The 16105-nt window shown below is 33.5% G+C and overlaps 1 protein-coding gene across 3 annotated transcripts; it reads right to left on the bottom strand.

Moving 5' to 3' along the window:
* Nucleotides 1-3909: 3909 nt before the first annotated feature.
* On the bottom strand, nucleotides 3910-9899 carry LOC129889317 (phospholipase D alpha 1-like). Of its 3 annotated transcripts, none has more exons than XM_055964572.1 (5): nucleotides 9533-9899; nucleotides 8937-9070; nucleotides 7593-7699; nucleotides 4689-6585; nucleotides 3910-4605 (listed from the first exon to the last, which is right to left on the bottom strand). In XM_055964572.1, exons 3-5 carry the CDS (start codon nucleotides 7683-7685, stop codon nucleotides 4172-4174), a joined length of 2424 nt encoding a protein of 807 aa, XP_055820547.1. In that variant the 5' UTR covers nucleotides 7686-7699; nucleotides 8937-9070; nucleotides 9533-9899; the 3' UTR covers nucleotides 3910-4171. The 3 variants fall into 3 exon arrangements, with proteins under 3 accessions (XP_055820547.1, XP_055820549.1, XP_055820548.1); XM_055964574.1 differs by having other exon boundaries at nucleotides 9003-9070; XM_055964573.1 differs by having other exon boundaries at nucleotides 8937-9054.
* Nucleotides 9900-16105: the final 6206 nt, after the last annotated feature.

Genomic DNA, 16105 nt, shown 5'->3' with positions numbered 1-16105 from the left:
GCAGATAACAGATGTATAGGAAGTGATTGGAGCACTGATTTGATCAAAGTGGCTCTCCCCCCATAGCTTAGCATCTTTGTCTGCCACCCTTGAATTTTAGCAATCACTTTTGAAACTATACCAGTGAAATATATGACCCTATGTCTTCCTATATACAATGGACATCCCAAGTATGTCATAGGCCCATGAGTGCATTTATAACCAGTGATGGTCACTACTCTATCCATTATATCATCAGGTGTATTGGTAGGGATTAAGATTTGGATTTTGTCCTTATTAATAAGCTGCCCAGAAATGCCTTCATATATCTGAAGAGTCTTCATGATGAGTTGAAGGGAATACTTGGAAGTTGAGGTGAAAATAATAATGTCATCTGCAAAACTCAAGTGGTTAATTTGAGGACCCCTTTTCTCCATTTGAAAACCAGTGTATAGATAGTGCTGATGAAGGTTGTTTAACATTCTGGTCAGCACCTCTGCACCAAGAACAAAGAGAGCAGGAGAGAGTGGGTCTCCCTGTTTGAGACCTCTTGTTGAGTGGAAAAAACCATGTCTGCTGCCATTTATGATGACAGAGTACCAATTGTTAGACATTATTCTCCATACCATGTCTATGAAGGTTTCCCCAAATCCCATCTTTCTCATGACAAGACAGATAAAGGACCATGAGACTCTATCATAAGCCTTGGCCATGTCAAGTTTAATAACCACATTATCTCCAATTTTGGGTTTGTTTATGTTATGCATAATTTCTTGAGCCAGCATAATGTTCTCAGATATGCTCCTTCCTTGGACAAATCCAGACTGATTAAACCTCAATTTCATGCTAAAAATCTTAAATAATCAATGGGTAATTAAGATTTGATGTACGAGTCACTTAACCTAAAGTTTCCCCACAAGAATCCTCTGAAAAATCACCTCCCCAAGCTCCAAAATCATCAAAAATGGTGAAAATAGGCTAAACCCTGACTTTTCACTATTCAGGCCAAATTTCCTCTCCACGAACACGAATCACTAACTCTGCGAATGCGGAGACTAATGCCGCTATGCTCCGCGAACGCGGTCTCCACTCTGCGAAGGCAGAATATAGAAATGCTACACTTTACGAACGTAGAGAAGGAATTCCTTTCCCTCCGTGAACGTAGCCATAGCTCTGCCAACGCGGAGAAGAAACTCCTAGGCACCAGATTGCAATACACAACAGATTTCTCTAAGTTTTAAATTCCTGAAATCACCCCTCGAAATTCGTTCGGAACCCCGTTAGACAAACCACATATGCACCCCCACTAAACTCGACGTTCCGAACTCAACGGAATCATCGGAATTTAATTTTGAGGTCTCCTTTACCTAGAAACTAAAAAGTCACAACTAAATCAACATTATGCCTTAAAAGACCAAAACGCCCTCGAAGCTTTTGAAAAATACATAGGAACTCTTCCTAGACCTAAAATCACCCTCCGAATCTAATGGAGTCATCGAAATTTAATTCCGAGCATCTAATCCCCAAATATTGACCAAAGTCAAACCTATGGCAAAAAACTCAAATATTCCCAACACCTCAAATCCACAATATGACCCCAATTATGATTCCATCAACTCTCCTAAACCAATTTCAACGTTTCAAAACTGGTAGAATCGACGAAATTCTGTTCTGAGACTCAAAACTCTAAATGACCTCAAATACCACTTTCTAGTCCTTCTAAACCTCTAAAACTCAAAATTTTCCAAACAAATCTCAACTTTTCAAGAAAATCACGAAATCGACATCAGATATCAACCAAATATGAGTCGAGAAAACTACCAAAAGGGGTAAAATGATCTTTTTATAAAAATTTCCAAAAATAACCTTCAGGGTCATTACAAAAGTTCACAACCTAAGTTCATAAATTCTACAATTCAAGATTTCTAAAGTTCACAACCCAAAGTTCATAAATCCTACGATAATTCAAGATTTCTAAAGTTTAAGCTTAATTAGTTCATAAAGACTATAATTCATCAAGATTTCTAAAGTTCACAGCCTAAGTTCATAAATTCTACAACTCAAAATTTCTAAAGTTCACAACTTAAAGTTCAGAAATCCTACAATAATTCAAGATTTCTAAAGTTTAAGTTTAATTAGTTCATAAATACTACAATTCATCAAGATTTCTAAAATTCAAACATAAGTTCATAAATTCATGAACAATTCAAAATTTTTAAGGTTCACAACCTAAGTTCAAATTAATCGTACAATTCAAGATTTCTAAACTCTAATTAGCTTTATTAGTTCATAAATACTCAATTCATCAGGATTTCTAAAGTCAACAACATTTCAAGTTCAAAGTTGTAAGTTCAAGTTCTTATAAATTCAAGTTATAATTAAGTTCTAAGTAGTACTTAATTAAATTATAAGTTCATAACATTCAAGTTGAATATTTCTAAGTTAAAGTACAAAATTCCAAATTTCAAGTATAATTAAAGTTCTAAAATCCTAAAATTCAAGTATCTAAAATTCAAGTTCATGACAATATGAAATTCTAAATTCTAAATAGTTCTAAAGTCTAAAGTTCAAAATTTATACAAACCAAAAAAATTCTAAGTTCAACTTCAAAAATCCTAAAATTTAAGTTCACAACATTGAATAACTAATTCTAATTAGTTCTAAACTTCAAAAATCATACAATCCAATATTTTCTAAGTTCAACTTTCAAACATCCTACATTCAAGTATCTAAGTTCAATAATTCAACTAGTTTTGACTTCTAATTACTTCTTAGTTCTAACTTCTAACTTCAACACCACTTCAATTCCAACTCAAAAATATCCAATTCACAATCTAATTCAAAAACCCCAATTCAAACTAAAGTCCTAAAATCAAAATTATAACTTTATTCATTAATTCACAATCAAATATACAAACCAACTATGTTAATAATATATATTCAACAAACTAAATAGAATAAACTAACTAACAAATCAAAAATTACTCAAATTGAAAAAAACTAACACAAATACAAAATTCTAACCTTAATTTGATGTGAAAGAGGCTAGGGTTGGACGGCGGAAGGGCGGCAGCAGCTCGTGAGGCAGGAAGGGCGATGGTGACGGAGGTGGAGGTGGTGTCAAGTGAGGCAATGTCGGTTGGGTACTTTTAGAGAGAAGAAGAAAGGAAAAAATGAAAGAGAATCGTGATCTGGTTGTTCAGATATTTTGATAAAAGCGATGGACCGTGTCACTTAGTCCATCGCTTTTTTGGTCAAAATGTTGGTTAAATATTTTTTAAAAAGCGACAGACTAAGCGATGTTGTTCGTCGCTTCTTTATAATATTTGACCAAAAATTGATGGAATAAGCGACATAGTCTGTCACTTATTTTTTAAAAAAAATTGATAAATTAAAATTAAATAAAAATGACGGACGACTTTGTTATTAATTAATTTATAAATAATTACTTTTAATTAAAAGAGACAGACAACGTTCGTGCGTATATTAAATAAATAATTATTAATTTTATATATTTTTGACATAAAAATTCGCCATAAAAGCGACATAAATATAGTCATTGTCCGTCGCATTTTGTAAAAAAAAAATTAAAAATAAAAAGGGACAGCGTCGCAAATGGCGTCACATTTTGTGTGTGTACAATCATTTGGTGCTCAAAGTCACTGGTTTGAAATAATATGGATTTGCACCGCAAAAAGTCCACCACTATGGGATTTTGTAGTGGACCTATCTTGGGAGCGGGGTGGTTTCACTTCGAAAGATAGAATTCGATATCTCTAATTAAAAATAAATAAATATTAACTATTCTATAACTATTATTAGAAATAGAATTTTTTTTTTCCACCGTGAATCAATGAGATTATTTGTGTTATACATGCATGACTTTTTCCATTCCATTTCCGCTGAACTAGCTCACTTGAAAAACGCATGGAGGAAAATAAATTCTCATTGAAATATAGTGGGAATCACCACTGAACATTTTTTATTTTCTCACTGATTCAATCAAAGTATTTGTGGAAATGGCCACTGAACATTTTTCAATGAAAAATTTCAATGAAAAAATAATTGATTTTTGGCAGTGAATACCCTATGGTGATATAAACCTTTCCTTAATAAGACACCTTGTTAACATATACACCATAATCATATTATATGTCTAGAGAATGAGTGGAACAAATTAAACGTTGGAGATTTAGGTTGTGAGAATGGGAGGAAGAAAATTAGATTTGGTACCAAGAACAGGTGCTTTGGTGTCAGGAAAGCATTGTGTCCCAGGTAGTTCAGTGACCTCTCCATTTTCAGTAACACCAATAGGATAAGTAAGAAGGTGGCCAGGCAAATCATGAATGAGGCTCTCACTTGAATACATATCCCAATATTTGTCACCAATTTTGTTCACCTTTCGGATGCATTCTATGCTCTCTGGTTGAAGGAAACTGTTGTCTAACATGCCTAAGTGCTCGTACCACAGTGCCATTCGTAAGCCGTGAACCTGACCCCTAGCTGGATCCTTCACACACAGATGAAATGGTTGGTAGGCCCCCATTGCTATTTCTGAGTCTCTTGCACCATCCATTGACCTTTGATTGATGTTAGCTGATCCAATGATAATGTATTCATCATCCACTGCGCGCGCACACAAAAAAAAAATAGAAGTTAATTTTGAAATATATGATCACACACACACACATATTTGTAATTGAACTTGCCTATCATCATTTTGGAATGTACATATATCATGAAACGTCTGGCTTCTTGAGCTTTTCGATAGTCTGAATTAGGTTCTGGTGTTTCAGAAGGCTCATATTCTCCTCTTTTCTTTGTTTCCCTATTGCCAAGGCAAAAGAAACTCAAATATTCCTTAGGATTTGCCACAATTCTCTTTACTTTTAGAGCTTGGATTATATCGGTATACATCATTTGCATGGTCCTCCTTTGCCAATCCAGTATTGCTTGTACAGATGCACTCTCAGGAAGGCCTTCTGGCCACATTGGAACCACAATATAAACCGTAAACCTTTCCTCTGCTTCAATTTTACTTACTATCTTCAAAGACAGCTCCTTTGGGATCAACTGTAGAGAATTAATGGCTTCATCCTTGATATCATCGGAGTACCATGAAAAGCAGCTGCCTAAAAAGTACTGGTTTTCGATGTAAATGAAATGCTTTGCTCGACGAATGGCATTAATATATGCATCCTGTATGCTTCGATCAATGATGTTTTCCTTACCACTTATAAGACCTGACTTGGCTGCCGCCTCTGGAGCATTGGGGAAGCCAAAAGCTGCTCCCCCATCAATTGATCGAAAAACTTGAACATTCCATGTATCATGATCATCAGGATACATAACAGGTGAAGGTGGTATGATTATATTATCAATATCCCTTAGGTCTATAAGCAAGTCCTTTCCACCTTGCTTCCTCCATCTCTGTTCAAAATTGAAGAGCACATCCCAAGCAGCTGGCCCTTCTATTCGGCAATGGATATCGTGCCAAGGCTCTCTTGGTCCGCCTTTTTGAATTGAGGTACCCGTGAAATTTGGTTGGTGAAAATCATCATGATGTGCTGTGTTCAAAGTCCTGAAAAGGGGGTGAAATTGTGTGTCATATCTTCCATCACAAAGATCAATCCCACCAATGTAACTCACAATTCTCCTCCTCTGTATGCCTCCATTAGGCAATTCTCCATCAACAATTACAATCTTTTGATGATGAGTAAACATTGTCCCAATCTCTATATTTTGAATAATGCTCCGTCCATCATCAGGATTTCGAGGACACAACACACATTTTACTTGAGTGTCTCGAAAATAATTAGCAGTTTCTTGATCATGAGTAGCCATTAGCCCATCTTGTGTCAACACAGGAATCGATGTCCTGTCATCCCAGACCAACATTAGAACTCTCACACCTTCATTAGCTTTTTTCTTAAGCAACTCTCCGAGCGATATGTCTCCACCAGGCTTAGGCCTCCTCCTGTCCCTTATTAAAGTGATCTCGGTATAAATAGACCATCCAGTTATATAAATCAAATGCCTTGCATTAGTGATGGCATCGAAAATGTCTTCCCAACATCGTTGTGGCTCATAAAACTTGCCACCGTCAAGAGGAATTTTAGGAATAAAGTTATCAGGAACATGAGAATCTTGGTAAAGGGTGACCCTGCATCCTTGTCTTTGACTAAAGAATGTGTAAGGAACTCCAGGAAATCTAGTGACTTTTATCCCTCTATTCCAATTATATTCCCTTGTGACATCAAAATACTGCAACTTCACATGGATTTTAGAGTGTCCATGCACAGGTTTTCGTTCTGTATTGAGGATTTCAAGCCATTCATCAACTTCTTCTCCATCTAGCAGTGGTTGAACTGGAAAGTAGGCTCTTCCAATGACTTCTGCTCCAATTGGATTATCAAATTTGACGGTGAATATGACATTGGCAGCCATATGGGCACAGTAAATGTGGAATGACTCGTACCACCGTGGATTTTTGTGTTCATCCAGCAATCTGGTTCTGCCAACTCTGGCTTTTCCAAGATCAATCGTTGCATACAATCTTGACGCTGTCTTCTTGAATCCAATAGCTCCCTCAACGCCTTGCACCACCTAAAAGCAAATAAGTACATTAATATGGATCTGTTAAAAAGTAAATAATTTTGTTACTGTCTCCTAACATGTCAAACTGTACAATTGTAATTGTATGCTAAACAAGTGTGAAAAGAAATATTGAAACTTTAATCGTTATTCTAGATAATGTGTATGACATCGATGGAAGTACGTCTGGACAGTCATGGCTACTTCGTAACCAGGTAGCCAGCAGGGCCCCTCCCTTAGGAGGAACCACTCTACAGATGCAACACCCTCATAATGATCCTTGGATAGATTAACAATTATTCTCGAGTCTAGTGCCAATCTGTCCCCAATCAGCCGTGAGCCCTACTAAGTAGCCTTTTCAGAGCTAAGCGAGTAGTCATTTCACATTGAGGCAACAGATCCGATTTTTTTGGCCTATAAAAGAACCCTCTCAAAGGAAGAAAGACATTTAGAAAATCCCAGAAGTCGCCCCGAAAGCCTTCTTATCTACTTTTATTAGAATTTTCAAGGGAGGAGGCTCTGAACCTTCTTCCTGCTTGTATTTTTCTATTCCTTTGAGCAATGTTAACACTTGTATTCGTTTCCTCCCTTGGAGATTTGGTTTAAAGGAAATAAACATGATTGACTTTAGCCAACTTGCCTTTTAATCTTTTTTTACAAATTCTACTGTTAACCAAAATGACAATTTTTCCGATAAACAATGAGGGTTTCCAACATGATCTCTAACTTAATCACCCCAATACTGGTACCAAACACTGCGGGAAAAAAAACAGTTCCCTTCTGTTTCTTCTAACTACTGTTTCCATTCCCCAAATTTCTAAATCCTAAGAAGAAGTCAGTGCATAATTCATCTGCAATGTTAAATCAAACCAAACAAGAAATAATGTGGCATTTCCTATTTTGTTTTCTACACACACTTTCACTTGATTTGTCATTTACTGGAATTTTTCCAATTTTTGGTAGATCCATTGTGGGTAAAATCATATATGTAAAAGAATATGAAGGGATAAAATTTCCACCTTATTGAAAAAGTCTCTTCCAAAATTAGAATGAAGCCTATCAACCTCGAATAAAGTAACATGAATAGTACCATGTAGCAGAAATTGTGCCATCTTTCCTTAATTCCCTGCCATATAGAAGAGGTTCAGTGCTAATAAGCTTAAATATTGAACTCACAAAATTTAAATTCTGAATTGCTTCTGGATCTAGAGGTTTCGAAGCTTTATCTGATGCATTAGATAAAATATCATGTGAAACAGACTTAGACTTCATCAAAGTAATTACCTTAGTTTAAAACTTGAGCTGACCAAGAAAACTTGAGATAAGAGTAAGTTGAGAGGAGATATCAACACTAGACAATAATCATGTATGTATGTATATATATATATATATACTAGATAGGTATGGCCCGTGCCAACATTTAAATTATGTATTGGTTAGTTTTGTGGTATTCTAGAACAATATTCCAATAAAAAATATTCACAACTAAGAAGTTGAAATTATTTCAGCATACTTGTGGCAACTACGGCAAATGGAGTCTACAATAACAATATTAGATATATTTAAGCATTATGGAGCTGTTAATAACTACAACGAGTACCTCAACATATGACTAAAAAATAAAGAACAACGATATAAATAATTAAATATATCTGAAAGACACTGTTTTTTCTAATCCTAAATTTCTGGACCAAATAATTTTTCACAACTCAATGACAGTATAATGTCATTGTTATCATGTCATTACAAATTTGCAGTTCGTAGCACATTCTAGAGTTCATTTTCTTCTTTTTCTTCGACTTCCAACCAACTGAAGTATGATAAATCATTTCAGAATGTCATTATTTAATCTTCACCAATGGATGATTCTACAAAAATATTAGTGCAGTTTAATCAATTAAGTCAGTCAAAAAATGTCATGTTGCCAAGTACAACAAAATTGTACAATGTTCTCAACTTAATTTCTAAAACTTCTATTGGGTCTTTGTTGTTAAAGAGGCAACGAGATGTTATAAAAGTCTTTATCAATAATGAGGTTAGAAACTTATCACTGTTGAAACTGATATCATCTTTAAATTGTACAATGTTCTCAACTTAATTTCTAAAACACATGAATGCTTAAGAAGATAAATATTTTTTTCTAATTCAGACCACCAGTCAAAAGAAACGTTACTGAAATGTCACAGCAGTACATGCTCTAACATGTTGTTAAATTGTAGCGTAACCTCGAGATTATACTTCACTGAGACAAACAAATGAACTGTTATTAAATCCACAGTGTACTACCTGTTATTGACCGAATTCGAATCATGTAGTACCGATAACAAAATAAAAATTGCAAGTCAATTCATAATCAAGAACACCTGAATTTTTTGAACTCATTGCATGTCCAAAAGAGAGAAATGATCTTTTTCCTATGGTACTGCTACCTTCACAAGGATTAACATCACAACTTGCCTCTGCTACTGTACAACTCCTGAGCTGTCAAATACACTGCCTGTCAGTAGATGAATCCATCAAGTTATTTGGTTGTGCTAATCATGTTATGTTGAGAAGAAAAAAATACTCATTTAAAAGCTTTACCTAATAGAGATACAGACGCTATTTCTTAAATTTGAAGTATAGAAGAAGCAGAGAAAAGAGATGAGAGTTCAAGTACTGTCTATACTCTCTAAAGATTAATCGTCATTGCAGTTAGAAATCTATGATTTTTAACAGTCTTTATGCCCTTTGTGTTCCACATAAAAATGATGTTTACGAACAAACCATTCTAAACTGAGTCAACAGAAAAAAGAAGAAACATAAATAGCAAAATAATAATGTGGAAATATGTCCTGATATGTTATTTTTTATTTATTGTATCAACATAGTTTTCATCTCTGCCTGTGAAATTATGACTATAAGGATTAATCTTGATGGTTGAGGAAAAATGACAAATTCTAAAAGAGTGAGCACCGACAAATAAGCCCCAGATGCACTCCGCTACATTCACACGGTCAAACAAATATACAATGTCCCTCCTTGTTGTTTCAGTGCATAAATAAGTTTATTGATGTGGCTACATATAAGCATCTGGAAACATAAGTTTCTATGGAGAAGCCCAATGATGGAGCAAATAATGGGTATCCGGCGGCAGCAGCTACTGCTGCGAAAATGATAGCAACTGGAAAGGGAGGAGAGATTGAAGGTAATGGCATTAAAATGCTTATCCTTTTCGTGTCTTCTACAATGTTTGATTTGGTGATTGAAAAGAGATGCCCAAAGTGAAGAACAATCGACAAGCAGTTGTTTCCACAGGGAGTAGTTTTTCAAGAAGAACTGGAATGCAAAAAATATCTTTAATTAAAAAAATATATAATTGACATTACTATTCTACCCTTGGTCGTCCCAACCAAGGCTTTTCCATATAGTAGAAAAAGAAAAGAAATACAGACGTTGACCCTAATTTCTCTCTCCAACGTGTGAACTTAAATAAATATTTAGAAAAAAATAAAAAGACAAAGAACTTCTATATATAATTACTATGAATAAAACAGAAAGTAAGGATCTGTTTGGAAAGCCACAATATAATTGAAATTTGATATAATTAGGTATAATTATATTTTTTGTCATGTTTGGTAGATTAAATAATTACTTTGTGAGAGAGGAATTGAGTGTAATTACACCATGTAATTACATGAAACTTTTTAAAATTCTTCTTTTATTATATTTATATTTTTTTATTTTAATTTATTTTTTATTTCTATTAAATTTTTAAAAAATATTTTATTATTCTAATAGTTTCTAAATATTTGTTTTTAATTTATATTTCATTTCCTTCTCATTCTTAACTTTTACCTTTTCATTTCATGCAATTTTTCATACTATTTATTTATTTATTTATTATTCTATTTTTTTATTTACATAATTTTATTAGTAATTCTAATTTTTAAAATAATATTTATGTATGTTGTGTTAAAATTTGATATAAGAGCATTATGTTAAATGTTTTATTTTTTATTTAGGATTTTTCTCATATTTTCAATTTTATTTGTTTTAGTAGTATTGAATTGATATTCACATTGCAAATAATTTATTTTTTAGTTAAACTTGATAGATTATTTTTTTAAAATATTTTAATAATTTTATGACATTATATTTATAATATTAACATTTTTGTCAAACATATATTTCATGATGTTCATAAAATCTTATGTTTATTTGATTAAATTATTTAAAATATACTAATTTAAAAAATATAAATAAATTATTTTTTTATAATATTAGTTAAGAACATATGTTTATTAATTAATATTTAATTTAATATCATTTATAAAGATCTTTATTTGTCTAATATAAATTTTAAATTTAAAAAATTAACTTTTATTTGTAAAATTTAATATAACCTCGTAATTACACTTGTGCAACCAAACAGAATAATTATAATTACACTGAAATTACACTGTGGCAAATAAACAGATCATCATAATTAGTAGACTCTGTAATTACTGGGCTAGTAATTATTTTCCTAGTAATTACACCAATTTCAATTATCAAGTGGCTTTCCAAACAGACCCTAAAGGAAATCAAGTCGTGGTCAGGGGTGTTCACAATTTGGGATAAAAATTGATTCAAACCAAAAAATTAAACCAAATCAATTAAATATTCCAATTTTATTTGGGTTTGATTTGATTTGATTTGTTTTTATATTTTTTAAAATCGATAATATTTAGTTTTAAAAAAAAATCCGAAGAAATAATTAGATCCAATAATGGTCTTGAGTTCTTTAATAATCATTGTGCCACTCATTTCTCTTCTCTTTGTATCATTCACCAAAGTTCTTGTGTTCATACCCCCAACAAAATGAGGTGGTTAAAAGAAAGCATGAACACTTATTTGTAATGGCCAGAGCGCTTAGATTTCAAGCTTATGTGCCTTTAAAAAAAATTGGGGGAGGGGGAGGGGGACGTATTCTCACTGTTGTTCATCTCATTAACCAATTGCCTTCCACTATTTTAGCAGGAAAATCACCATATAAGATCTTTCATGGCACAATCCCTTCCCTTGATTCCTTAAAATTCTTTTGTTGTATTTTTTATGCCACTAAGACTCATTACACTGATAAATTCTACCAAAGTTATTTCCTTTGTCTTGTTGGGCTATTTAACACCCAAAAGGGCTATAAACTTTATAACATCTCTACTGGTTCAGTATTTGTTAGTAGAGATGTCACATTTGATGAGTTAGTTTTTCCTTTCGAATTCCTTAGTTTTTCCTTTTGAATCCCCTAAAACATGCATTTCTTGAACCTGTTCCTTTCTCCTATCCTATTGTGATTATTGACCAAATAGACTTATCATTCTCCACAGAGCCTAAGTCCCTTGGTTGGCTCAATGATTATACACGCCTCATTTCTACCTCATGCCTTTACCATATTTCAACTTTCATAGCCTACTCTTCCTTGTCACCTACTTATGCTTCTTGTTTGTCTGCGATGTTTTCTATTCTTGAGCCCTCCTCTTTTCATCAAGCCTTTCAGGATCCATTTTGGGTTCAGGCCATGAATCTTAAGTTACAAGTTCTCATTGACAATAACACTTGGAATGTAGTTAGACTTACCTATAGGGAAGAAGATTATTGGTTGTAAATGGGTGTATAAGGTAAAGTATAAAGCTGATTGTAGTGTAGAAAGGTATAAAGCCATACTTGTGGCTAAGGGATTTACTCAACAAGAGGGTATGGAGTACCATGCCACCTTTTCTAATGTGGTTAAGATGGTCACAATGAGATGTGTTGTCTCTTTTGCTTCTCAGTTTCATTGGCCCCTTTTGCAAATAGATGTTTATAATGCTTTTCTGCGGGGAGATTTGCATAAAGAAGTATATATGTCATTACCACAAGGATTTCATTGTCAAGGAGAGTTTAAGGTATGCATGGTACTCAAATCACTTTATGGTCTCAAACAGGCTAGTAAACAAGGGAACATAAAGTTAACTAATTCATTGGTACAATTAGGTTTCAACCAAAGCACGTTAGACTATTCATTATTTACCAAGAGGCTTGGTGTTGATTTAGTGATTATCCTAGCTTATGTAGATGATTTTCTCATTATCGAAAGTAACACATAACTGATTAAAGAAACTGAAGATATTTTAAATCGTAGTTTTAAGATGAAGGACTTGGGAAATCCGAGATATTTCTTGGTATTGAGTTTGCTAGATCAGAAAAGGAAATACTTATGAATCAAAGGAAATATGATTTGAAATTGATCTCATAATGTGGGCTAGAGGGATCCAAGCTAGCTTCAACCTCTTTGATACCTAACCAGAAACAACTAGCGTGGAGTATGACAAAGCTTTTGACATAGGGAATGATAAGGAGCTTAAAGACATTGGGAGCTATCAGAGACTTATAGGCAGGTTGATGTATTTAGCCACAACACGACTAGATATCTCCAATGTTATACAACACTTGAGACAATTTATGCATATGTAATATCCCCTAAAAACGTTGTATACGATGTTTTAATTATCGCCTAAAAATAATACAACCTCTGTATTTTGGGAATAACTTTTCATAGAATAGTCCAAATTAGGCGATTGAAATTTCTGAGTAATCACAACATCATTACCTACAACTTTTGTGAAGACCATATATTAAGTTTCAGAGGTTAAGTAGGTCAAATAAATTAATTATTGTAAGATAGTGTGTTGTGACGAAATGGAGTATTTGTAGAAGAAATTTCATATCTCACTGTAGGTTTCTCTAAATTGGTTGATTCTTGAATGACATGAAACTAGAATTCTATATCTACAATTCTTATGAAGACACCAAATCCTAATAAGGAATTTATCTTGTTCAAACGCAGCTCCGAAAAGGAGTATTCTGTCAAAGATAACTCATTTCACCTACCATGGAAAGATCTAGATACATTTAACATCACTCATTACATCAATTGTCCTCCATTTAACATCACCCATGACATCATAATTTTCTATTAAATTTTCAGATTTTTTCTTTATAATTATTTTATTTATTGTTAGGTCCCTCCTCCACACCTATAAATACCTACCTTATTTACTCATTTAATTCATCAAGTTTTCTCAAGCAACTCTTCTCTCTATACACTTCTTTCTCATTCTCAAATATAGTTTAGTTCTTAGTAGTGAAGAAATACTATTTCGGTGATTTATATACTCCGGGTAGTACACAAAACGTTCCGGAGGGGAGAAAAGCTAGGACTCAAGAGTGTTCATTAAGTCCTTCGGTTCCGACTAAAGCTTCAGATTCCAGGTATGTAAGATTTCAATGAGAGTATTCCTTCCACTCTCATGTCTAAATTATTTTGATTATATGATAAATTATATTTATTTTCTTTAAGCTCTACTCTAAGTTATGTGGGTGTTTATCCATAGGTTCTTCCACCCATGTAGTCCAAAAACTCTTTCAATTAAGTCTCTTGATTTCAAGTAATATTTTCTTATGGTAATTCTTATTTTTACTTAATAGTATGAATCATGGTTAAACTAATGATTATTGGTCTATTTTGATACAACATAATTTTATATGTATGAATTGATGGATTGCAAGTAATTTATTTATTTATATCTTTAAAGGTTCTTGAAATTCATGGTGGGTTGTCTAAAGCATGACTTTTAATTAATGAATTTCAAAGTATTTATGTATATTTATTTACATACATGTTTTCAAGTTGAAGTGATTTGAACTCACCTAGTTTTACTATGTTTTTAATAAAGTTTGACTTGAAAGCCTTGACTCCAAATGAATGTTTGTGAAAGCAATATCTATGATCAAAAGGGAGTCTTATGAAAATAAAGAATGATAAAATGATATGAATGATGGATTGTTTATGCAATAAGGACAATTCTTGCATATTTGAATTTTCAAATATTTTAATGAGCTATTTTACCGAATATGATGTTTGAATTCTCAAGTTATATGCTATGAATATTTTAAAGTATTAAACTATTCCGTGGGATTGACTTAGCACCGAATGAGGCATTGAGGTGAGATTCAGTAAGTGAATCCTAGTAGCAACCCCTTGTCTCATTAACTATGTGCCAACATAGGGGCCCTTGTAGGCTTAGGCTAATGGATCCATGAAAGCCCTTAAAGTTAAAGTTAAAGAAATGAATAAAGTTGACGGAGTTCTACCTGGCAAGTAGTCTCCCCGGCCAACGTAGGGGGTTATGTTGGATTCCATGTAATAGCTCGCATGGTTTTAAATGTCGGTTATAGTCATTTTCCCACAAAATGAATATTTTAAAGGATATCTATATGATTTATTATGCATGCATTACATTATGCTCCATATTACATAAATGTTATAATGTTTCCTCAATGTTCATGCATCCTTACATACTTAGTACATTCAAAGTACTAACGCATACTTTTTTGCCTACATAATATCACCATGTAGGGATCAGTGCTCCTCCTCGTTCTCCTCCACGTGGCTAGTTGAGATTTCATTGAATACTACTTTTGGTGAGTTCCCATATTCCGGGAACAATACTCATTTATCTTTCTAGCTTATGATATGCTGAGATATTTTACTATGGCATTTTTTCTATTATGATTGAGGGTGAGATAGGGACTTGTCTTAGCCCCGTTAAATCTAATAGTTAGAGGTATTGTTGGACATATGTAAGTTGAAGATTTACTATTATGACTTTCGCTTGTTTATTTATCATCATTACCTATGAAAGGCTAAAAGAATGTTAAGAGGCTTGTTTGAGGTACTTTCGGGTTCCTCATTCGCCATGTCACGTCTAGGCCCTAGGCTTGGATCGTGACAGCATACCCCAAAGAAATCACACTATGAAGAAGCCTTGCATGTTGTATGGTACATCAAAAGTTGCCCTGGACTTGGATTGTTGTTGAGCAGCAAGCAATCTAACAAGGTGACATCATACTGTGATGCAGACTAGGCTTCATGTCTGCTATCAAGAAAGTCATTCACTAGATTTTGCATCACATTTGGAGATTCTTTGATTTCATAAAGATAAAAAAAATAAAGCACTGCAACCCCAAGCTTAGCTGAAGCTAAGTACAAAAACATGAACACCACTGTGGCAAAACTAGTATGGTTGAAAGAATTGCTGAGTGAATTGGAAATGAAAGAAAGTTTGCCCAAGGAGCTGAATTGTAACAGTAAAGCAACCTTGCAAATTGCCTTTAATTTTATATTATGTATTATGAGAGAACCAAACACATTAAAATAGATTATCTTTTTATTAAGGAAAGAATACAACAAGACATCATATGTACCAAGAAAGGAGCAGGTGAATTCCCAAAGGACTAGGAAAGCAACTACATAATGACATGATTTGCAAGTTAGGAATGTTTAACGTGTTTCATTCCTCAACTTGAGGGAAAGTGTAGAAATAGATGTTGTCATGTGTAGCACATTATGTATGCATAACACTTGTACATAGTTGGTTATTTGCTAGAAAAGTAGTTAGTTAGTTAGTTGGAGCTGAGCTCCAATGGTGAGTCGGTTAGGAGTACATATTTTAGTCCTCAATCCTATATA

The sequence above is a fragment of the Solanum dulcamara genome, chromosome 5 (assembly GCF_947179165.1).
Source record: "Solanum dulcamara chromosome 5, daSolDulc1.2, whole genome shotgun sequence".
NCBI classification, from domain to species: Eukaryota; Viridiplantae; Streptophyta; class Magnoliopsida; order Solanales; family Solanaceae; genus Solanum; species Solanum dulcamara.
The sequence above is the reverse complement of the archived record's forward strand: the minus strand, read 5'-3'. Positions and strand labels throughout refer to the sequence as shown.